The 23395-nt window shown below is 49.6% G+C and overlaps 10 protein-coding genes across 10 annotated transcripts; 6 read left to right on the top strand and 4 right to left on the bottom strand.

Annotated features, from left to right (window-relative positions):
• Positions 1-691: 691 nt before the first annotated feature.
• Positions 692-937, top strand: EDB91DRAFT_1010252 (uncharacterized protein; the record flags this gene model as incomplete). The annotated part of the gene is made up of 2 exons (XM_041312404.1): positions 692-816; positions 862-937. Coding segments are annotated over 2 exons (201 nt in total), but the record flags the coding sequence as incomplete, so codon positions are not given.
• Positions 938-1894: 957 nt separating this feature from the next.
• EDB91DRAFT_1081859 (uncharacterized protein) lies at positions 1895-2777 on the bottom strand (the record flags this gene model as incomplete). The annotated part of the gene is made up of 4 exons (XM_041315430.1): positions 1895-1964; positions 2018-2168; positions 2216-2366; positions 2415-2777. The coding sequence occupies 4 exons, from the start codon at positions 2775-2777 to the stop codon at positions 1895-1897; spliced, it is 735 nt and encodes a 244-aa protein (XP_041177400.1).
• Positions 2778-5499: 2722 nt separating this feature from the next.
• Positions 5500-7122, top strand: EDB91DRAFT_1237194 (C-type lectin protein; the record flags this gene model as incomplete). The annotated part of the gene is made up of 8 exons (XM_041321555.1): positions 5500-5579; positions 5631-5703; positions 5754-5795; positions 5866-6042; positions 6101-6484; positions 6535-6737; positions 6794-6950; positions 7006-7122. 8 exons carry the CDS (start codon positions 5500-5502, stop codon positions 7120-7122), a joined length of 1233 nt encoding a protein of 410 aa, XP_041177399.1.
• Positions 7123-7386: 264 nt separating this feature from the next.
• EDB91DRAFT_1131325 (uncharacterized protein) lies at positions 7387-8137 on the top strand. The gene is made up of 3 exons (XM_041318652.1): positions 7387-7624; positions 7673-7759; positions 7819-8137. The coding sequence occupies exons 1-3, from the start codon at positions 7584-7586 to the stop codon at positions 7892-7894; spliced, it is 204 nt and encodes a 67-aa protein (XP_041177398.1). The 5' UTR covers positions 7387-7583; the 3' UTR covers positions 7895-8137.
• An 803-nt stretch (positions 8138-8940) lies between these two features.
• On the top strand, positions 8941-10791 carry EDB91DRAFT_1052982 (uncharacterized protein; the record flags this gene model as incomplete). The annotated part of the gene is made up of 3 exons (XM_041313714.1): positions 8941-9630; positions 9684-10373; positions 10426-10791. The coding sequence occupies 3 exons, from the start codon at positions 8941-8943 to the stop codon at positions 10789-10791; spliced, it is 1746 nt and encodes a 581-aa protein (XP_041177397.1).
• On the bottom strand, positions 10786-13567 carry EDB91DRAFT_1131320 (uncharacterized protein). Its single transcript, XM_041318651.1, has 12 exons — positions 13249-13567; positions 13089-13197; positions 12852-13034; positions 12671-12802; positions 12319-12620; positions 12127-12271; positions 11917-12075; positions 11677-11865; positions 11502-11627; positions 11333-11448; positions 11113-11284; positions 10786-11062 (listed from the first exon to the last, which is right to left on the bottom strand). Exons 1-12 carry the CDS (start codon positions 13470-13472, stop codon positions 10910-10912), a joined length of 2010 nt encoding a protein of 669 aa, XP_041177396.1. The 5' UTR covers positions 13473-13567; the 3' UTR covers positions 10786-10909.
• Positions 13568-14307: 740 nt separating this feature from the next.
• On the top strand, positions 14308-15450 carry EDB91DRAFT_1131312 (uncharacterized protein). The gene is made up of 6 exons (XM_041318650.1): positions 14308-14529; positions 14586-14627; positions 14677-14757; positions 14847-14915; positions 14971-15207; positions 15313-15450. The coding sequence occupies exons 1-6, from the start codon at positions 14449-14451 to the stop codon at positions 15406-15408; spliced, it is 606 nt and encodes a 201-aa protein (XP_041177395.1). The 5' UTR covers positions 14308-14448; the 3' UTR covers positions 15409-15450.
• Positions 15451-19721: 4271 nt separating this feature from the next.
• Positions 19722-20100, top strand: EDB91DRAFT_1131288 (uncharacterized protein). Its single transcript, XM_041318649.1, has 2 exons — positions 19722-19872; positions 19925-20100. The coding sequence occupies exons 1-2, from the start codon at positions 19762-19764 to the stop codon at positions 20069-20071; spliced, it is 258 nt and encodes an 85-aa protein (XP_041177394.1). The 5' UTR covers positions 19722-19761; the 3' UTR covers positions 20072-20100.
• Positions 20101-20152: 52 nt separating this feature from the next.
• EDB91DRAFT_337692 (respiratory-chain NADH dehydrogenase) lies at positions 20153-21483 on the bottom strand. Its single transcript, XM_041326912.1, has 9 exons — positions 21323-21483; positions 21183-21264; positions 20964-21032; positions 20825-20910; positions 20686-20768; positions 20612-20629; positions 20482-20542; positions 20235-20433; positions 20153-20183 (listed from the first exon to the last, which is right to left on the bottom strand). The coding sequence occupies exons 1-8, from the start codon at positions 21343-21345 to the stop codon at positions 20385-20387; spliced, it is 471 nt and encodes a 156-aa protein (XP_041177393.1). The 5' UTR covers positions 21346-21483; the 3' UTR covers positions 20153-20183; positions 20235-20384.
• An 834-nt stretch (positions 21484-22317) lies between these two features.
• On the bottom strand, positions 22318-23351 carry EDB91DRAFT_1081855 (nucleophile aminohydrolase; the record flags this gene model as incomplete). The annotated part of the gene is made up of 5 exons (XM_041315429.1): positions 22318-22593; positions 22646-22820; positions 22874-23040; positions 23092-23245; positions 23296-23351. The coding sequence occupies 5 exons, from the start codon at positions 23349-23351 to the stop codon at positions 22318-22320; spliced, it is 828 nt and encodes a 275-aa protein (XP_041177392.1).
• Between the last annotated feature and the right edge of the window lie 44 nt (positions 23352-23395).

The following is a 23395-nucleotide window of genomic DNA, read 5'->3' as shown; positions in this document are numbered from 1 at the left end:
CTCATGCCCTTTCAAACTCCGCGCTTACCTTTTGAGTACTTGCTTACGAGCGGTATCAACTGGCAAGTATCAACGATGGACATATTGCCGGAATGTCGAAACATCACACTTTCTGTTCCAACTGGGCTTAAAGCTTGAAATTTTGGCACCAAGCCAGTAGGTTTCCGCCTTGCAAATAATTTGTGATTTGATTGGAACACACTGCTTCTGTCTAGAAGTTCCATGGTTCTGCGGCCTGGTGCGGTGTAGTAGAACGCCATATGGAGAGGTTCCCAGTGATCGGAATCCGTGACGTGCATACTAAGATGCTCAGTGATTTTTTCAGGGTTAGCCTTATCTGGCCTTACCGCCGTATTATTGGCTCTCATTGTGCCGCATGATCGGTTGATCATCGATCAATGCCCTTCAATGCCCTACCACGACCAAGATACGAGAAACAACTTCCCGTATCATCTGTCCACTGTTGACCAGCCAAAAGGTAAAGACAGCATATTTACTTATCATATATTACTAGCTCAAGCACCTCGTAGAATCTCAGTTGGACGAGGCAGTTGCGATGCGTGTCAAAGGTTACGTCGCTTGTAAGACAACCTTCAGACACGATCGTCGGGCGTCTGGTCATGATATCTGCACATCCAGCCCCATCTATTGATCTCGTGACCGCGGTGGAAACAAAAGTCTCTAGGGGGCATTGTTCTGGGCGGTGATCAGGGCTTGCCTGTCAGCTGGAGAAGTATACATCGCAACAGTTATCGACACAAGCGCTATCGCTGGAATAACTATCTGGTTTCCTCCAGGCAAAGCGTTCTGGAATAGGTCAGGTGTGACCATTCTGGGCTACATAGTGCTCAGCTCCATCAGTGATGCGCAGAAGGTGCTTGGCTTCAACCAGTTCTTAGAGTCTCTGTCACCCGAAACCAAAGAATGGTGGACTGACACTGTAATCAGTACCAAGATTTACTTGTTCTCCTTGACAGCGTATCAAAAAAATTATGGTTCTGCATTGGATCCTTTCTCGAGACAGCTTTTCTCCGTGTGTCCAAGTCTAACATGTGACCTATTCTTCTGGAAGTGCACATAATTTCAGACCATTGAGAGCTCCTGGTGTCTAAATTGTATTGGTGTTGATCCAAAGTATCAACGTCAGGGTATCGCAACAAAATTGATCCAAATGGTCGAACAAAAGATGGGCACCCTCAGGCATTCATTTTATACGGCTTGACTTCGTTCCATTGACAGGCAGCGACAACGTCCATCGTCGCGCTCTGCACAGATACCGATGTCAACGTGTGTGATTAACATAGTTCTCGATCTACACCTGTAGCACAAGTTGCAGTATACAAGGGTCGAACCCTCCTGTCGACTCCGAAACATGAGTACATTGATGTGCATTGTTTTGTTTCACCAAGCCTAGCTCAAGGGCGTAGGGATAACTTTAAGCTGTACCCGCGGTGGCATGCTTGGATCGTCGGGGCTTATGAATGATAAATTCGATCTAGTCTGTACCTGCGGCACTGTACATACTCTTCAAATCGTTCTGCAGTCTTCACCAAATAACGGTGTCTTGATTTCTGAGGTCGGGCGATGTTGATGTAAAGGCACCTGATGAAAACATCAAAGCTTTTCCTGCCAAGACAAAGTTTCCTGCACGAGGCTTGAATCGGCCCGCAGGCTGTAATCCGAGTGAAGTCAGTAACCTCGAAACTGTCAGCACGGTGAGCAAATAATTGCAGTATAGCCTCAAATTTCCGATAAGCGCGGTGCACACTTCTAAGTTCTCTCGTGGGACCCGGAGAAATGGTAGGGCTGCAAGACGCACACTAGTAAGGATGAATAATATTATGTGGTATGGAGGAGCAGCGGTCAAATAGGGTATAAAGAATAAAGAAAACACCTAAGCAGAGATGGCGATTAAGCTCTGAGTCTCACGAGTGATAGGATTGAACGGCGCAAATTGCCAGCATCTTGTATGCAAGCGTCATGAGGGAGTTAACTAAGGCGAAGAAGGAAAACGTACCCTGGATGACTGAGAATAAGGGTCGGGAGCGTCTCAATACCATCTTCGGGAATCTTGGGCCAATGGGTGGAGGTGGTATGATCATGATGCGAGACAACAAAAGGGAGCAAGAAGGTGATATCGGATCGTTCGCTGACGCGACCGACGCTGCCTGTCCTATCTTCAGTGGTTGAGACACTGGAGAAAGGAGGTTCACACCTTTAATCAATTCAAGAAGGTCCAGGTGCGATATAATCGAGCTGAGCAGCGTGGGGGTAAGCATCTTGATCTGTGCCTGCATAACCACAACCAGAGGAGGTCCAAACGAGAGTCCGTCGCATAGAGCACTCGAACAGTAAGTGGAGTCATCCTGTTCACGAATGAAGAATTGCGAACGAAAGGATAGGGAAGCACCTACGTTGATCCACGTCGACACCAAACTTGTCAATGAAATTATAGATTCCCTGATAGTCTTAGTATCTGGGTTAGCGTCGGATGTAGCGATCTCTGCAAGTGCGTTCGCAGAGAAAAAAGCAGCGTCCTCCTCGAGATGCACATCCAATTGCACGAGGAGCGAGTGCACGTAGTCAAGGAAAGGCGGAAGAGCGGGGTGGCCGATGATGACAAGAGGCGCACATGCATGAATGCGATTCAGACCACGGATGAGGGTGTTCTTCATTAGTGCCATTAAATGAGGTAGAGCCTGGCGTGCGTCGAGGTTCTCGAGATCGTCTGGGATAGAAGGGAGAAGAGGAAGAGGATAGGTGAGTGCAGATGACATGCTCAGGTAAGATGGTACTGACGAAGATATGTGTTGTATCAGATATCTCTTATATAGGCAGGGACATGCATGGGTTGCATGTTGTGGACACACGGATACCAGGTATGGTCGTGTGGCACTCCAACAAAGCACCGTTCATCGCCACACGACATCATCGATCAATGAAGGTACGACTAGGCTGTCGCGATGAAAGGAATTGTCTTTGTTCAGGTTGCAATGAGACCTTGTGGTTCATTAATATGAATAGTATTAACGGCAGGCGATGTTGAATTCGACTTACGTCGGAGCTTCACACTTGCTGTTCTTTTGATTTGCTGTGATGAGTCGCCCTTCAACAATTTGGTTCTCCTCGTTTTAACGTATTAATTATGCTTTGCCACTGGCACGCTGAGTTGTCCCACGGAACTCCCGGTCAGCTCGTTGCGCTCCAGCACGCTGCCACACGCACTCATCCCACGGCGTAGGGTCCTCTTCCCTCGTTGCGGCTGCTCTATAGATACCCTATGACCGTTAGGGAGCTTTATGCTGCGAGGATTTGACACTATGTATTTCTGACAGGGAGACTGCCAATGACGGTTGAAATCATCATCCCTTGAGCAAGATATTGGACATACTGCGGACACAAAGATAGTACTCTGGTGCGCGGAAGTGATAGGTTGCGTCATCCTCTGCACCAATTTGTAGCCCGAGGTTAACGGAAACAGAGCTGAACTGAAGCTTCGAGTGCTGAGTGGGAGGGCTAGAACTGGTGGGGGGAGCCTGAATTTTGAAGACGTAAATCTACTCTTAAGTCTACATGCGCTTCGTCTAACGTGCACCGTTTCTCTGAATATGTGAAATAACAGGAGGTTGACCGTTGAAAATTGACACAGTCCAGACAACTTTGGTTGCGTCGGAGATGGGCGGGCCGGTATACCTGATCACGTGATGGGACCTGAGCACACCATCGCAGATACATAGCACGCCATATGTTGAACTTGCATATAAATAAGATGGCAAAGCATTGGAATATAGTCTTCCCCATCATCTTACCGCGTCCATGGCCTATGATGGTCTACTGTGCCCTTTCTACCTGGCGCGTTCTTTTCACAGCGTTTATACAGTATCGGCGTAGTCTCGATGGTCTTCTAAGGCTTTCAAGTTCGGTTAAATTACCGTCCCTCAAGCTTCACTCCTGGAAGGCTTATGCTCACATGCAGTCCGACCCATCAGGCCCACACAGAAGAGCTGATAGCCATCTAAATTCCTATCTCACTTGCAACACGTCAGTAACTCCCCTCAATCATCGCACGACACTAGGTTCTTTTTCGCAAGACATCATTCAAGCGTATCACTCACCCCATTTTTTATTAACGTGTCCCATCTTCAGCAGGTGACCGTCCTTGGCAACACCATACCTGAGTTTTTTTAGACTCCGCTATCTGATCATGTCGTCTGTCCCGATATTGTCCGACTAGCGATATCTTGTCGTTGTCCTTGTGACCTCCCGATCGGGTGTTCAGGCTTCTCTTATGCCTTTCTGACGGTTTCTACGCTCGGTTCAGGTTGCTATTCGCTTCGAAAACCAAAGCTCACGCCTTCGTATGCGTTACGCCGCATAAAACTGCCCTTCCTATTCTGCATCTGGCGAACGCTGTCCTCACGTTTCACTGCACAGACTCCGAACTCGATGGATAATCTCGGGAATTACATTTATCGTCACACCACAATTGATGCGATGTCCACTGGGTGACGACCTCAGAATTCAGATAAGTGACTCAATCGCTTAACTACATATATAGACTGCCATTAGATCTGTATTAGGTCAAATACGCTTCGTTGTTGACATTTCTATATAAATTCACTGTTTCACTTTTTGTGGATCTGCATTGAGCTCCTCAATATTTTCATCCTCCCAACTGCATATTTTGAGTGCGCATACATCACCATGTCCTACCGTTCCGATTCCTCTCTCTCCACATCTCCATCGACCTCCAGGTCAAATACGCCATCCTCATCCTCCTCTGTATCTGAGTTCCAGCCCACGAAATTTTTTCTTCTCCCCCCCATCTTGCTCGACACTCAATTTTTGACAGACTTTTCAAAGAAGTTGGATAAGGGATCCGGAGACAAAGTTGTCATTCTTATTAATCACTTTGACGCACCTGCGAACGGGTGGATTCAAGACGCCATTAAAACATTGCCTTGTATTGATGCTGAGGGGAAGCGTTGGGAGAAGCATCTTGTTGAAGGTATCGAACAAGTGTAACCTCGTGAGACAATACTGACCCCGTCGCAGAAAGCTGTTACTTCACTGAAGCGCACGAGGGTGTCGAAGTCGATGAGTGGGTGAAAATTTGCGCAAGCACTAGCAAGGCCGTAAGTTGTGATCCTTTCCCTTTCTCTTGCTCCTTACTGGGACAAGTAACTTTTCATTGTTGAATCCGCGCTCATTCTCCCTACTGCAGACAAGCCCAGCACATGCCTTGAATATCTTTGCTTCCGTTGGCCTCCGTTCTATCTTTGGACAATGTTCGCCGTGTGGAAGCAGCACCCTATACGTCCTCGAGCGCCCAGCTGTATCCTTCCCGCCTCTTGATCCTGCAAGCCCGTGGGGCGTCCCTACAACGCAGGTGTGTTCATCATTTCACGACTCTCTTTCGTGTCCTGTTTGTGTATCTGATGGATATCGTCGCAGGAATGGAAGGACCTGTGGGCTACCTGGGATCTCGTTACGCTTGGCATGATCCCAAACGATATGCTGCACCAGAAACCTATTGACCTGAGACACAAATGTTTATTTTACATCGGCCACATCCCTACGTGAGTTCCTGATTGAAATGATGTCTCAATTGTATCTGAGTGTTGAAATAGATTCCTCGACATGCTCATGGCTCGTGCTCTCAACGAGCCAAATGCTGAGCCTTACTTCGCGCAGATTTTTGAGGTGCCAGCCAATTTGTTGTTCAAAACATAGTTTTTGACTCCTTACTTTAGCGGGGTATTGATCCTCATGTCGATGACCCAGAACACTGCCACGTAAGTATTTACTTCCCTCATAGTCGTTTTTATCTGACGTCGATTTCTTGCTTAAAGAGACACTCTGAAGTTCCCACAAAGGACGAGGATTGGCCTACACTTGGAACTGATCCTCGCCTTCCGTGACCGTGTGCGTGCGCGGCTTCTCGCGTTGTACGACGATCTAGCATCGGGAAAGCGCAAAATCAACAGGAACATCGGTCGCATGCTTGCGATGACCCTCGAGCATGAGGGCTGGCACGTCGAGGTCAGTATGGCATGTCGTTCTTGGTTTTGATCGAGATTTACAAGAGTTGAATATTCAGACACTCCTCTACATGCTCATTCAGCGTGCTGGAACAGGAACGCTCCCCCCGCCTGGATTTGTTAGCCCGCCTTGGGAAGCGCTATCCGCACAGTGGGACGCCACTCACACACACCCGGCTTCATCGACTGTCACGCTTGGCCCTGTGACGATCACGCTTGGGCACGACGATTGCGAGGGAAACGACTTTGATGAAGGCGTGTGTGACCAGGTCGAGGGACACGAGTTCGGCTGGGACAATGAGAGCCCTTCACGACAGGTGCAGGTCGGGAAATTCCGTGCTGAGTGGAGGCCCATCACCAATGGGGAGTTCCATGCTTGGTGGGTAAACAGGAAGGAAATCGGTCTGCCACCCAGTTGGGTGGAGGGAGAGGAGGGGATTCAGGTTTGTCATTTCATCAGTCATGGATGCTTGGGACTAAGTCAAATTGCTAGGTCCGCACCCTCTACGGTCCAGTTCCGCTAAGCGTCGCGAAGCACTGGGCGGTGCTTACGAGCTACGACATGCTTAGCGCATATGCACAGAGCAAAGGCGGACGACTACCCACCGAACCGGAGCTGAGGCTCTTCCTTGATACGTATGAGGTTGGATACGAAGGTGGTGCAAACGTGGGTATCAGAAACTGGCATCCCGTTCCGTAAGTCGCCTGGTCAAGCTTTCCCGATTGTATTTTCTCATTCATTCGGCAATTAGTGCGACGGCTGGTCTTGAGGCAAACGGCGGTCGTGGGAGCAACGGCGGAGTCTGGGAGTGGACTTCGACACCACTTGATACCCATGATGGACTGTCGCCAACGGAGCACTTCCCAGGGTACTCGACGGATTTCTTTGATGGGAAGCATCATGTTGTTGTAAGTCCTTCTGCAGTCGCTTCATCTTGCCGTCGGTTGACAGTGGGTTGCACAGCTCGGTGCATCGTACGCTACGATCCCACGTCTTGCTGGACGGCGGACGGTCAGGAACTTTTATCAGCCTAATTATCCGTACCCGTGGGTTGGTGCGCGGTTGGTGTATGATGCGTGAGCATGCTGCTCTGCGTAATAAAAATTGTTGTAAGTAGACCATGTAATGTATATTTGTCTTCCGCCTTGCCAATCCTTGTTTAATGCTATGTCCGTTCTGAACACATGCAACCTTATCCTTCCAAGTCCGCGTACCCGTGTTCATATATATCTTGCGTGCTGGTCACCAGTCTATGCATAGATGACAAAGGGGCATATTCCACAAGAGTTCAAAAGGACGACTGGAGGCGATACGCGACTGCAACTGAACTTATCTATAAAATGACGATTAGCTGAAAACTATTGATGATCATTTGTGCCCCAGCGTTATTTTGATGTGTTGACTTGACAGCTTGTGACCCCTATTTGCCCCTATGTTTGTTTGTTCCATTGTTTCCGTCAACGTCATCGTCATAGGGGATTCGACAAATACTGGACCTAACGCTCCATTTACCACCACCTTGAAATTTAACAGAAACCACAATGGCAACCTGCAGTGGATGTACGTGCGCTAGCGAATGCCCGTGAGTGCTAATTTTCTTACCGTGATGTCACTTTAAACTTTCTTGCAGGGCTTGTGGCCCCTCAGGGACTGGCTGTGCTTGCCCAAAGAACCAATGTAACTGCCAGAAATGTGTCAACAGCGCGCATTCTAAGACAGGTACGGCATAGTTTCGATCCTTTGGTACTGGAAGAATACTAATTGTGACCCGTTGCAGTGCTCTTGCGCTGGTACAGGGGAAAATTGTGAATGTTCCAAGCAGGGTCAAGCATGTGGTTGCGAGTCGAAGTGATCCCTGTTGTTTGCAATGAGCAGGAAGGAAGGAAACGCAGGTATCTCTGTCTGGAAAATATATATCGCTTTCCTATCTTTATACGACGACATGTATGTTTATCTCAGACTCCCAGCTGGCCGAGCCAACGAACGAATGCGAGTATGAGGCTTGCACGCGACTCCAATTACGTACCCCACTGCCGCTTAGTGAGTAGTTCCCTGACTCATTTTTGCGTTGTAAGAAACGGCAGACTACTTCCGCAATTGTACTAGTATGTACACGTGCTACTAGTGCTACACCGTTCCTTAAGCTCCACCAGCGGGCCATAACATGATCCGACACATTTGCTATTGCATCGCTCTTTAGTACGACGCAATCCGAGGACTATCTGACGGATGTCGGTATCACCGTGTGCCGCGTGCTTAAACTTTTCACTTAGAGAAGTTGCACAATGTCCGTCGAATTTGCGGCGGCAGCGGATAATCGCTTCCACCTCGGTCCTCGACCCTACTTAACCTATATCAAATATGGTCATCATGATAGAGATTGATATGGACAACTGAAACGGAGCCAAGCCTCAAATTCAAATCCCAGCGGCTTGTATTGTGTTCATGTCGACGATTGCGCTTCCCATGTGCGTGGCATTCCTGTTGAAGCTCAATTAATCTTTTGACGGCAGTGAGCCAGAAGGTGTTCTGCTAGCAGCGCTAGGTCCTGCGATCAACATCGTTGGCCTCCGGCTGTCACAATTAGACAGCAACAGGGCTGGGACTAGAGTGTGACCGTGTAGTCCCAACCCTTCCCAGCCTTAAAAACATCTAGTAAACTTCCGCCCCTTGGCAAGCGAAGAAAGTGTTTGTGTATGGTACATGCATTCGCAACCGGTGCGTGTTTTTTTGGGTTTGAAAGCACCTGACAGTCAATGTGATATTCTGGTATGACGTTCCTCCCAGAATGTTTATTTTTACTCGGAGAGGGGATATAGCATGTGCATTAATCTACCCCGTTGCCACCCACTTTTGGGTTCCCTCGCACTTCCCTCTGGACTCACTGTCAGCTTCGTTATGACCTCTCCATGGGCGACACTGGATTCGACTCCAGGCCGGCGCGTTTTCTTTCGTCCCCTCGGGAACACAGAAACATCCTTCTATTGGGATAGCGTTTTCAACAGCACCGCAGATACCGTGATGCACATACACCTTCGCACCACACAAGCTGATGACCGAGACGTTCATTCGCAACAGAATGTCATGCGTTCTTGGGCATCTGTCAAAAGACGCTTTCCCCTCATCGCGACTGAAGTGCAAGAACACGAGTCTGGTCCACGATTCATTCTCCGTGAAGAATCGGTCATGAATCTTCGACCTAATGATGTCACATTCACGGAGGTCAATTCCTTTCATCAAGCCGAATGTTTCATAAACGACATTATGGATGGACCCCGGCGCCTTTCATCTCAATTACTTGCTCGTGCTTACATTTTGCGCCGAACAGACCAAAATGACCATTTCCACGTCGTGATTATGATGGCCCACTGCATTACGGATGCAGCGGCCACAAGCACAGTGCTTAGGACGTTCTTTGACACATTGTCATCGCGGATTGAGCCACCGTATATTCCTCTAAGCGAGAGGGTGCATATGTACCAGCCTTTAGAGAGTCGTTCATGTTCTGGGGATCTTCCACTTGTCAAACGACGGTGGAGGCGGGCTTTAGGTCATGCAATTTTTTCAGTATGGAGCTCCAAATTTAAGGTTAGCATTCCACTTGCTCAGTGGTATCGTAGAGAGCTAAAGCATTGAGGCAGGGCGGCCATACCCTCCCTGGAAACTTCAGGGAATCCACACCTCATACCCCCGCTAAAACACGCATCCACGTCTCTGGGTTTTCGAGAGCAGTGTCATCACTCATTCTCTCCAATTGTCGTCGTCATAGCATTACCATGAACTCCGCATATTATGCCCTCAGCCAAGTGGCCTTCTCGCGGGTTCTATGTCGACGGTACCTCAGGGGCCAGATCTCGGAAGAAGAGTGGGAGTACAGGAAGCGCCAACCCATGCATGTACTAGGGCCGCTGAACTTGCGCCCGTATCAAGACAGGGACTGGTTTGAGACAGGCGGCTCGGGTGATGTTGGTGTTAATATGAGCGTCTTCCGGTACACGCTTCCATTCATGCCTCTTGGCGAAATGTCTAGGGGGGACGCAAGTAGGCTGGAACTTGTCAACGGGGCACCAGACTTCGCGGCACTCATGTCTTTTGATCGGTTTCTTCTCCGGTGTGCTCATGTGAAGGCACAAGCACAGAAGGTGCTCAAGCACCCGCGGTTAGTCGATATATGCACCGCCGGACACAATCGGGTTGCTTTCGCGAGGGAAGTTGCTTTGAAGTGGCTAGAAAGGGAAGAGAGCGTTCACCCAGAAGATAGTTGCGGAAGCATAAGACCCGTTCAGGCTTTAAACCCAATTTTCACGCAAATAGGATCCACCCTGGGCAATGTCAGTGGCTCTCAAAATATAGATTCAACTGAACTAAGCATAATGATTCCAGATGGATGACACGGTACCCGTGGACTATCCTCTACCTCCCGAGCAGTACTTGTCGCCCCTGTGCAGCACGCCTCATCACCATCGGGCTGGTTATCCACTGTGGTCACCGCCCGCTGCTGCTGTCGAGGACGCCAAAACACCGCGACTCCATGTTGAGTATTGGCGCACTCATCTTCATACGCGTCCTGCCGAGCTATATGTTGGAGCGTCATCTGCGCGCCAGCAGTTGCAATATTTTGCCTTCTACGATCAGCACGTTTTCAGTGATGAAATCATCGTGGAGTGGATGCGTGAGCTGAAGGATGCCACGCTGTGGTATCTGGGACAGCCTCGTGGTAATGAAACACATTTACAGAGCAAAATGTAGTATATAGTATATATGCACATTGCAACGTCATAAAGACAACACAGGACAGTACATGAATAATTGGGTAGTCGTAGAATTACAAAAAAGTTCACTGCCTTCCGTCAGTCGTTAGAATTATCTATTCGTCCTCCTCATCCCAATCTACGCTTTCCAGCGCCGCGTCACCTTCGTTATACAGCTCGTCCAGTCCAGTCAACGTCTCGAGGTATCTGGGCTCGTTGAATGCCTTCAAGAGCATGTCAAAGCCTTGCTCCTCGTAGGCTTTGAGAACCTGTGCCATTGATTGGTATAGAGATGTGAAAATTGGATTGTTCCGCTTACAGTCTCACTGCACCCCGTGCACTTGTCGTACGCTGCACCCGTGATCGGGAGGTTCCTGAACTGTGCCAAGAACCCACGCAGTTGGTGGGGGACAAGACCCAGAACACTGCCCGATGTGCTAGGGTCTGCGACAGTGCCATTGGCTTGAGGAGGGGGTGGGGGTGCATGAAGCCTGCGGACGACATGAGATACGGTATCTAATTAGAACACCGAGGCCTACCCATCAGGATGTTGTAACAAAGAGACAAGGAGTTCGACTGCTGTGGAAGCTGCTATCGAGGCAAGGCCTGGTCTTGTCACCGTGCACATTTGATCAAGGGTGCGGTCCGTCAAGGACTATAAGAGAATATATTTGAGTGAACGCTGGTACGACAATTGGGGGATCATACATCAGCAGGAGCGACGATATCGTTGCAATAATAGCAACCCAGTCGATTGCCCGTCGACGTAGATGCTCGGGCGCCGTGGCGCATGACGAGGTAGGTGTCGAACCCAAGGGCAGCATTGAGAACTATCTGCACGGGGGTTCAGCACGAATAATATGGGTCGGGTCATGTACTGTACCTTGCCCTTTGCAGCGCCCAAGACGGTTGGCAGCCAGCGACTTTCTCTGGAGTCCATTAGGAGGAAGACAACATCGTGTTCATCAAATAGCTTCTCTAGACGTTCGACATCTTTCTTCGCTTGCTCAGTGGACGCCGGGGGTATAGGGTGACCTGGCATGGGTATCGACATATCATGGCCAGAGGCGTTCTGATGTCCAGGTCATCAGAGATCGTTCAACATGAGTGAGACGGTACCTACAATACCGGGGAAGATTTTCGTCAGGCGTTCGGCAGCGCAAGCGGCCTTGGGTTTGCCGCCGTTGAGGCAATCCTCAAATTCAAACAAGGGTTGGCGGACGGGATTCGAGAATGATACGCGGGCAGAATCAACAAATGTAATCGTACGGACACCCCACCCCTAGTGATGGAAATCAGTATGAACTGTGGGTTGGAACTCGTAGGCACGAACCATGAGGGTACGTGCAACGTAGCAGCCAAGCGTCCCAGCGCCAAGAAGCAGGCATCTTGTTGATGCCACCTTTTCGAGGTCTAGGGAGGGCAGAATCCGCCAGCGCATCAACTTCAAGTTCAAGTCTACAGCTTGATCAGCGAGCCTAGAAGGCTGTCAGCGATGTTCACCGCGTCGCTGGACAACATGCACCTCTTCGGATCCATCATGGGTGCAAGATCAGCGACTCGAGCACTAAGCTTGTTAGTTGTCGGATGGCGCTCCCATCCTATAGCACTGGGTTTCGCAGTGGGATCTCCTTCTCCAATGGAGACCACTCCAAATCGGCTCTTCCATGGTTTGCCGGCGATGGGCTTTTCGCTGTCCCTCCAGCAAAGAACTCGGACCGAAGAGGTTTGCGATGGATACACCGCGCGAAGGTAGGCGAGCAGGTTACGGAGAGGCCAACCTGGATTGTCAGGAAGAGCAGATGGATCCAAAAAGCCGATAATTCGCTGTCCAAAGGGAGTCAGGGTTAGTTTAGAGGACAGAATGTATACATTACGTTTTCGGGAGTGACACTAGTAAAGAACTCTTCATACTGCTCTATAGACCCCACCACAGATTTGCCGCCGACCTCTTTCACGAGGAAGAAGGCTTGAGTTGAGTTGAGAAGCGAGTCATGGATAGACTCCATCTGAGAAAGCTTGTAAGAACGTAAACATGCTCCGCAAAGAAGGACATACCCCCTCGATCTCTTCGTCCGCTGACTTCCAGCCATTTTCTGAAATCTGCCAGGCTGGTTTGGATACAAACGCGGGGAACGCGAACCAGTAGAAGTACTGATACTTCTTGAGATCGGCGAATGTTATTAGTAAGAACTGCGTGAGGAGAGACGTGTCTTTGTTCGTGACGATGCTATCCCAGATCTGTTGTGATGACCATGACTATTTGCTATAGGGCGCGTCAAGTCATGATCGCACCTTGAAAACGATGTCATTAACGAGTGCGGCCTTATCCGCGGCCTTGAAATCCTCGATAGTGTTGTAGTTCTTGAAGATGCCAGTGGCCGGGACGGACATGGGTGGCAACCTACGACAGAGTCAGCATATCAGCTTCGACGCGTGTCCGATCGCGACATACTGGGGTGCCTTCTGGTAAGCATCTTCCCCAACTGTGAGGTTACATCCAAGAGCGATATCTTGCCCTGTTTCGCGATCTCTGATTGAACGACCAACAGAGTAAGATCCAGTCATGGTAACAGCCTCGTCTGAGAGACGAAGGACATCTATCTTCATGCGAGTGAGCTCATGCCAAAAACCTGGCTGAACAAGGGATGCAAAAGGCGCGAACTGGACGACAGGCATGTCGTCGATGGTGGTGGTAGTTGCAACGAGGCTTGATTATGACCGAGTCCTTCCTCCATGTTCACAGCCTGAACAAGGCTGTAAATGGTAAGCCCTCACAAGCTGAGTCATTCAGACTTCACTCGCTAGTAAATCACATGAGTTACTATCATTCCCTGCATGTGGTCACGTCTTGTCACACCTGGGCACAGTAGCGGCACAGTTGACTTTCACTCTCCGCAGGCTTCAAACTTTGAAGTGTTGCGCATCGCGAAAGGCTTGGATATGGCAAATCATTGAGTATCATGGTTCATCTACTACTGTAATAATTACTAGGATTGTAGTACTGGTATTGCTGATAGGCTTCTGGATAAATTTGATGCCCTGCATATGCGAAAGAAAACCGAGAACCCACCTGAAGTGCGATAGGAGAGTTGAAGGAACTGGTGTAAGTAGTCAAGACTGTTGTCCCTTAACGTCCAACGGGCTTACAACTGGCATGCAAAGATAAGGCAGAGAAACAAAGATGGACGACTCACGCAATCGAACTAGTTCTTTTAGTTGATCAACAGGCGACATCAGTTTCGAAAATATAGCCATGCTCACTGTATCACACAGTGAGCAAGCAGGTGATTCTCGCATGTGATTTCTTGTGTAGGCTATTTAGTACGCGGCCAAACAGACTCGTCTTCTGCAAACACCAACTACGCAAAAACGAACCTAGGAAGGTCAGATTCACCAGAGATGTGCATCATTGTGCATCATCGTGAACAGACGCAACTCATTTACTGGCGAGACGATCTTGAATGGCTAAAGCTTATTCAGTCTTTGTAGCCAGCAATTGTTTTGCGTCACCACAGCATTGCATCGGTATTGCCAATGTTTGTCTCTAGGAATTTGCCGAATGTCTGATACTTAGGTCCAATCCCTTCTCGCACAACCTCAAGTCTTGCACCCCACTTCGCTCACACTGATAGCAAATCTTCGACGACTCATAATGAGCGAACACCATAGGCCACATCCTCCTCCAGAAGCCCGCAGATCCGGCGAAGCGACCGCTGAGGTTTCAGAGAGCTCGGTATGCGACCTGATGAGTTCAATTTCATGTCTGCCTCTGATGCGTTCTTTGTCCAGAGAAAACGGAAAGTCATGAAAGACTTCACTGAAGAACGTCCAGTGCGTAGACGTGAATGCTGAGTTTTCGTATATCTCATATATTGTGTAGAAACCCCTCAAGCGGTCCCGCAACCATGACCCTGTTGTCGAGAACGTCGTTCATGGAGCTTCGTCGCATCAGAGTATAGAGGTACACACTCAAACTCATTACCGTAGTCCTTCAGTTTCCTCAGCCATGCCCAGGACACATCACATCTGCGTGTTGCTAAAGACGACCAGCATCCCACTATGTCTGAGAATTCCAGTGGCTACATGAACCAAGCACTATCCAGAGAACCTGCTTCACAGGTACTTTTGTCTACTGATTCGCCCTTTTTGTCTTTAACTTTGAGTGATCGCACAGGTTCAGGCTGCCCCTTCTGCCCTGCAGGAAGGGACTAGTCACCAAACGGCCGTTTCTAAATTCCAGGATGTCTGTGAGGATTTACAACGCATGAATCTACTCGAGAACCATGCGACATCTATGGCATCCTCCGGCCAAAATGCCCAAGCGGATGTCGATATCGCAGACAATTTCCAGGCCACATATCTCGAACCGCTCAGGATTTTCGACACTGCCATCGAGAAAATCGCGAAGGTATGTGCCGTTCTCATTGATGGGAAGCGAACTAATCAAGTTGGATAGGTACATCCATACGCAAAGATGGCGCTGGGCATGCTGTCTGCTGCTTCCAAGGTTTGTGTGGTTTCGCCTCCTGGTCAGCAGTCGTTGATGATGTGCAGATTATTCTTGCTCAAGCGGATCGCGACCAATCGCTACATCATCTTCTCAAGAAATTAGATGAAGTTTACCGCTTCATAACCCAAGACGACTCTCTTGACCAGATCTCATCCATGCACATTATCGTCGGACGGATCGCTCAGCAGACTCAAGAGTGCGCGCGTTTCATTAGGGACTACTCGAAGACCCAGAGCTATTGTGAGGACTCGAATTACTACACTTCGCGCATGGTGGCTAATTGAAGTAATGACAGGGGAGAGACTCAAGAAAAATGTTGTGTCGGAAACGGATGTCATGATTACACAGTACAGTGACGCTTTGGATGGGCTTATGAAACAATTTCGGGACCAAGCTCTTCGGGATGCAAGCATCTTCGTCCAATGTAGGGGTAAGCCTTCGCACGTGCTTCCGACTTTACATCCATTCATACCCCTTCAGGCGAAACATTGGATCTCAGCGGTATGACTTACGCAGCGGGCGCGGGACTAGATACCACGAAACAATGCCTGCCAGGGACGCGCGCGGACGTTCTCTCCCAGATCACTGACTGGATCAATGATAGTGGAGCTACTGCTCAACGTGTGTTGTGGCTATCTGGCTCTGCCGGCAAGGGCAAATCAGCCATCGCTCACACGATTGCTAATTGGTTCAATGAGATGGGGGGGCTTGGTTCATGTGTCTGCTTCGACCGGCACAGTGCAGCCGACAAGCGCCACGAGAAGGTTTTCTCCACTATCGCTCGCGACCTGGCGGATCGTGATCCGGAGATGAGACGAGCATTGGCAAATGCAGTCGAGAATGCTAATTCGCTCAAGAACACAACGGATATCATCCAGCAGTGGCGCAAGCTTCTCATGGAACCACTGGGGAAGCTCTCCGGGTCAAGTGCGGGACCTGTCTTGATCATGATTGAAGCGCTGGACGAGAGCGGCGGGCCCGAGACGCGGCTCAACCTTCTGCGCATACTTGCCGGTAAACTTAAGCAGCAGGGTTTTCCCGACATCACTGAACTCCCACCCAACGTTCGGGTTCTCGTCACCTCTCGTCCGCTTCACGATATCGAGAAAGCGTTTGGCGGTGCTCAGCATATTCTACGGTTATCCATGGACGATATTCCACCACAGGTCACGGAGCACGATATCCGAATTTACGTATCTGAACAGCTAAACGAACTGTCGGTTTTTGGGGACAAAGAGTTTACAACCCTCGCTGCTCGAGCCGACGGACTTTTCGAGTGGGCGCGTATTGTCTGCGAATACATTAAGGAGGATCTTCCTGGAGTAAACCCAATTTCTCGCTTCGACACTGTCATAAACCGCGATCCTGGGAAGTGGGCAGACCAGTTATATGATATATATCGGTTCATTTTGACAGAAACCATACCGAGGCATAAATATAGCGATGTCGAGTACCAGCGGGCTCTAGCGCAATTCCGTTCTGTGATGGGACAAATACTTGTCTCAGCTGAACCCCTCCCCTTAGATGCCCTCAATGCCATGCGGATCCATTTTCCAGACCAAAGAGAGCGCTATAAAGTGGAGAGCGTGGTCAAACATCTGGGATCCCTCCTGAGCGGCACCGCTAATTCATGTACTCCAATCCGACCCCTTCACGCATCCTTTCAAGAATTTCTGACAGATAGATCATCCAGCGAAGAATTTTTCGTCGAGGTGTCGAAGATGCAACATCGGGACCTGGCCTTTGCGTCACTTCAAGCGATGGAACGTGGCCTTCGCTTCAATATATGCGATTTAAAGTCTTCATACCTCTCTAATCGCGAAGACAGTGGGTTGCCCCGACAAGTCGAATCATGCATCCTCCCACATCTGTCCTATTCCTGTCGATTTTGGGCTACACACGTACAAGCCGCGGATTTCGACACGGAGCTTGGAAAGGAAATAAAATCATTCTTCAACCACGAGCGACTGCTCTTCTGGATCGAAATCCTCGCCCTTCTGAACACACTGAACTACGCAGTTTACACACGCTCGCTGATTGCCCAGTGGCTGAAGGTGAGCACAAAGTTCTCGAGCAGTGTCAGATGAAGCGCTTACGCACAGCTACAGGGCCGCTCTGGATACGAAGATGTGTTGTCCGCTGCAATGGACGTGCAGAGATTTATTCAAGTGTTTGGCGGCATGATTTTGCACAGCACACCGCATCTGTATGTATCAGCGCTGCCATTCTCGCCGGTCAACTCCACCATGGCCACTAAATTTACAGCAAGGTTTCCAAATAATCTTCGTCCAACATGTGGTTACGATTTGAACTGGACGGCGGTTCAGACCGTGATCAGTGGTCACACTTCTTCTGTTAATTCAGTCTCGTTCTCGCCGGATGGCACTCGCATTGTGTCTGGTTGTTATGATCACACTGTCCGGCTGTGGGATGCAGCAACGGGGCAGTCATTGGGCGAGCCCTTGCGGGGGCACACTTCTCGGGTTAATTCAGTCTCGTTCTCGCCGGATGGCACTCGCATTGTGTCTGGTTCGGACGATCACACTGTCCGGCTGTGGGATGCAGCAACGTGGCAGCCATTGGGTGAGCCCTTGCGGGGGCACACTTCTTTCGTTAATTCAGTCTCGTTCTCGCCGGATGGCACTCGCATCGTGTCTGGTTCGCGGGATCACACTGTGCGGCTATGGGATGCAGCAACGTGGCAGCCATTGGGTGAGCCCTTGCGGGAGCACACAGATTCAGTTATTTCAGTCTCGTTCTCGCCGGATGGCACTCGCATTGTGTCTGGTTCTTGGGATCACACTGTCCGGCTGTGGGATGCAGCAACGGGGCAGCCATTTGGCGAGCCCTTGCGGGGGCACACAGATTCGGTTCTGTCAGTCTCGTTCTCGCCGGATGGCACTCGCATTGTGTCTGGTTCGCGGGATCACTCTGTCCAGCTGTGGGATGCAGCCACGGGGCAGCCATTGGCCAAGCCCTTGCGGGGGCACACTTGGTCGGTTAATACAGTCTCGTTCTCGCCGGATGGCACTCGTATTGTGTCTGGTTCTTCAGATCACACTGTCCGGCTGTGGGATGCAGCCACGGGGCAGCCATTGGCCGAGCCCTTGCGGGGACACATTTCTTTTGTTCGTTCAGTCTCGTTCTCACCGGATGGCACTCGCATTGTGTCTGGTTCGGACGATCACACTGTCCGGCTGTGGGATGCAGCCATGGGGCAGCCATTGGCCGAGCCCTTGCGGGGGCACACTTCTCGGGTTAATTCGGTCTCGTTCTCGCTGGATGGCACTCGCATTGTGTCTGGTTCGGACGATCACACTGTCCGGCTGTGGGATGCAACCACGGGGCAGCCATTGGGCGAGCCCTTGCGGTGGCACACTTCTTTCGTTAATTCAGTCTCGTTCTCTCCGGGTGGCACTCGCATTGTGTCCGGTTCTTGGGATCACACTGTCCGGCTGTGGGATGCAGCAATGGGGCAGCCATTGGCCGAGCCCTTGCGGGGGCACACTTCTCGGGTTAATTCAGTCTCGTTCTCGCCGGATGGCGCTCGCATTGTGTCTGGTTCGTGGGATCACACTGTCCGGCTGTGGGATGCAGCAATGGGGCAGCCATTAGCCGAGCCCTTGCGGGGACACACTCATTCGGTTAATTCAGTCTCGTTCTCGCCGGATGGCACTCGCATTGTGTCTGGTTCTTCGGATCACACTGTCCGGCTGTGGGATGCAGCCACGGGGCAGCCATTGGGTGAGCCCTTGCGGGGGCACACAGAATCGGTTAATTCAGTCTCGTTCTCTCCGGATGGCACTCGCATTGTGTCCGGTTCTTGGGATCACACTGTCCGGCTGTGGGATGCAGCAATGGGGCAGCCATTGGGTGAGCCCTTGCGGGGGCACACAAAATCGGTTAATTCAGTCTCGTTCTCGCCGGATGGCGCTCGCATTGTGTCTGGTTCGTGGGATCACACTGTCCGGCTGTGGGATGCAGCAACGGGGCAGCCATTGGGTGAGCCCTTGCGGGGGCACACAGATTCGGTTCTGTCAGTCTCGTTCTCGCCGGATGGCACTCGCATCGTGTCTGGTTCGCGGGATCACACTGTTCGGCTGTGGCATGTTGTGGCTCCTGAGACCTCCTCATTCCCTTTCAATACAATTTACACCCCGCCTCGCACACAACAAAGCTCTATCAGGTCAACCAATACTTGGGGAAATCACTCCATTTGCTTCTCATCCAGCCTGAACCATGCACTTCACAACCCTGCTGAGATACTCGAGGGCACCTCTCATCATCATTCCAAGTCAACCCCTTTCGTGCTGGGACATGATGGATGGATAGTAGGGCCTGATTGTCGGCTCCTTTTCTGGGTACCTCCCGCTTCCCGACAGCTGTTTTACAGTCCTGGAACCTCGTTGGTAATCCCGCGAGGAGGTATAGAACTCGATTTGTCCCGCATGGAACATGGGAGTCACTGGTCTCATTGCTACAATCCGTGAGTATCTCGCTGCTCTATTGTCCCTCGCAGTTGCTAAATCGATATGTCTAGCCCTACTTTATTATAGTAGTTTGTTCGTATAGATGTTAGATCGACATACGTGAAGCCTATCATCGAGTTCATTCTTAGCGACTAAAAGCTGTCACCGAGACGCCCCAGTGTATCGTAGGTGATCACATTAGGTTACTCTTCGTTACAGGTGCCTCGTTGTCCTTATGTATCTCCCGCCTGCGGTGCTGTGTCCTTTGTATGAACATATTTTCCTTTCTTGTTTGATGTGTCCATCCTTTAAGATCTCAAGTATGTCCTATGCGCTCGCGAAGATAAGAGGCTCCTTACGGGTTGAGTACCAGATGGGCAGAAATCAGGCTATGAGGGTGAAGACTATCTGCAAAGTACTCAGAGACAGGTTTATACTGAACGCGAAGCACACCCTTACATGCAATGCTGGGAGAATAGATCGAGAATGCGCATCAAGTGCATCCTTAAAACCGTGGGTCAAACGCTCTGTCACATGATGCAATATTATTATTTCGGTAATCATCAGTGTGGACGCATGATATCACAACGTGTTAGCAGAACCATGATATCAGTACATCAAAGTTTTGTCGGCGGTGGACGTCACTAAATTAATATGCCTTGGCGTACTTCAGAAGCTCATGTGGAACGAAATATCAGCAACGCACCCAAACAAGATCCTCGAAAACAACGATAAGCGGCATGAAGAATGAAACCATAGGGTACATGCTATGGCACCCACGATGGCCACAGCGTCAGCATGCATGTGCTATAGAGAGAGGAACCGTCAGCGCTCGCAATTTGTCGATATTATATCTAGAAGACAAGTCGTATCTCAGTAAATGTCTTGAATAAGGTGACAAACAACGTACGTCTCGTCATGAACTCTGAACCTGTAAGGAGGGTAAAGCCGGGAGCACGGATTTTGCATCGGTATGGGCGATTGGTTGCATCCCTAGGTATTATGCGATCAATGATACTAAAATGAGGGAGCGTTCAAGCATCACGTACGAGACGAGGTATACAGATATCTCTCCTTTGGGAGCCTCGATGGAACTATAAGTCTCTGGCGGCATTGAACGGCCTTGGTTGAAGAGCTACGGTAACGAATGATAAGTGATGATAGGTGTAGTCAAGTGGAGGAGAATACCTTGAAATGATGAATGAGTGCCTCCGTGTTTTCATTCATCAAAGCATGGCGTGGCAGAACGATTTTGTCCTATTTTAATGAATCCCATCGGCATTTTATTCAAACACTAAGGGTGAGAATGGCTAAGTAAAATGAGATACATCGACGTACAAAGAACATAGACAACCCACTCACCGCCCAGTCAATCCAGCAACCTCTTGCAAGTCCTCATATGCTCACATAAGTCTCCCGCCTGCATCTGCGAGTGAGAGGAGAAGGCTGCGGTTGGATATGTATGCTGCAACTCATTTGCTTGTGGCGACTGAGAGACATACTTAATTAGATCATCAGTTTTGTCGCAAGCAACTATTTTGCCTCACCACCGTGACAACATTAATTGCATCTGTACTGTCAGGCCTTTCCTGGAATACCAAAGCAAGTGTCCCGAGTACTATACCGCAGGGGAGGAAGCACTGGCAAGGTGTCGCCTGTCTATCAGGCGTATTTAGAAGGTTTGTACCAACTTCTTCATTAGTGTTGAGTATAAGTAATGCAATTCTTCTGTTTCGTCTGCAAGAATCTGAATCCGGCTGAGTATCATTCTCATGATGCTATGACAGTACATAGTCACAAATGGTACAATCGGCGCCCGAGGACTTGAACATTGAAAGGGTCCGGATATGATCACGGTTTTCCAATATAAAGGCCGAGCACCTCGCTGTACATTGTGTGATCAATGTTTTTACTATATATTTCTTCCTCTCCCTCACGATTTGATTGGCTTTTTGTGGTATGGAGCAACTTATTTGCGACTTAAGTCCACCATTGCAAGAGACAAGAAAACATAGTGAAAGAGCCTACATGTTGTATATGGGGCACCTTCCATGGCCGATACTACGAGGCATGTTTGATAAATTGCTCGACTTGAAGCGGTACTGCCGATTCCAGCGACACTTCCTGCATTGACTTGATCAACAATGTTAACGTCGAGCCGCAGGAGGCTATCGCGTATATGTTAATCGCCCAAGGGAGTGTCCCAGAGACGGCTTATGCGTTTGTCTCTGACGAAAGAATTTCACCGATGTATATCACTGTACACATGCGTTTCGTAGCGCGAACATACCGGCAAGTTAGCGAAACATGTTTTTGATGGAGACTGTTGATCGTACAAAATTGAGAGAGCGAACGGTCGAAAATGATTGGCGCACCGAAACTTGTCCGAAAGATCATGTCTCTCTCGAGTCTCTGAATTGAACAATCAGGCGAACATAGCAAACGTCAGCATACAGCGAAGAAGACAGTACGATCAAAACATTGCCACCCAACCAAATCTTGTCTGTGTGCAAGGAAACCAAGTATTATTTGTCGATCTCGTCTAGCTAGTGTCCATGGCATCACCGCTGGCGCCTACAAGTGTGATCTCTTCGTTAACAATCAAGTCTCTTATGTTTTCGGTCTTCCATGCTGTGGTCCCTCGTCTGAATGTGTAATGGCGTTCCTTCTCTACCCGCTCGTTGGGCATGACAAAGTTGCGAAGCATCTCCGTTTGCGTGGCGGTAATGACACACGCGTCGACGTTGGACCCTGATCCAAGATCGTTGAAGATACCAGCCGAGACGGCGGCTGATACCAGAGCTAGAGCTTCGTTGCGCTAGATGGGACGGGATTGAATATTCGCCAAGTATACCGAAAGTAGAACATACCTCCATGTTTGGCTTCCAACTGCTTTCAAAAACAGCCATGGCTGCCAAGCTTCCGGAGCCCATCGTCACGTAGGGCAACTTGTCCGTGGACCCATGTGGGTGGATGGTGAAAAGATGTGGCCCAGTAGAGTCAACCCCACCAAGGACGAGAGCAGCGCCGACATGGCCCTGGTATCTATGCGTCGTATATATAAGTAAAATATAAATACTGAAGACCGTTGGGCTCACTGGAAAAGGTATTGCTTCAACATAGTCATCACAGTGACCACTCTTGGTTTTCTCCCAGTGGACAGAGTATGGAGCTCCATATTTGATGATATTGACGCGGTGGTAAACTCGGTATCTGCAGCAGTACCTGCACCGCAGCACCGGATCGATTCTGTTATGTAGTGGATCTAGGGACGCGTCATGAGTTGGAGTAGGATGATGATATTGATCTCGCAGACCTTTTCACAGTTCTTGTCTGCGATTATTTCGCCTTCTGTGGCACGCGTGTCCGCACCGAGGATGATGCCATCTTTGAAGAGACAGCCTACGATTGTGGTACCAGTGCTGGTGGCCTTTGGAAGGGGTACACCCTTCTCCTGGAAGAAGTGATTTCTACATGACTGCTGAGACAATAGCTATGGATAATATAATGTCCTGCTCACCTAACCGAGTTAGAGAAGTCGAATCCAGGAGAACTGAAGACCGATGGTGGTGACATTGTAGAGGATATGATCAAGGAAAGTCAGTCTAGTCTTATGCATT

The sequence above is a fragment of the Suillus paluster genome (assembly GCF_016628075.1).
Source record: "Suillus paluster strain FC165 chromosome Unknown EDB91scaffold_24, whole genome shotgun sequence".
NCBI classification, from domain to species: domain Eukaryota; kingdom Fungi; phylum Basidiomycota; class Agaricomycetes; order Boletales; family Suillaceae; genus Suillus; species Suillus paluster.
This window is presented reverse-complemented; position numbering and strand designations above follow the sequence as displayed.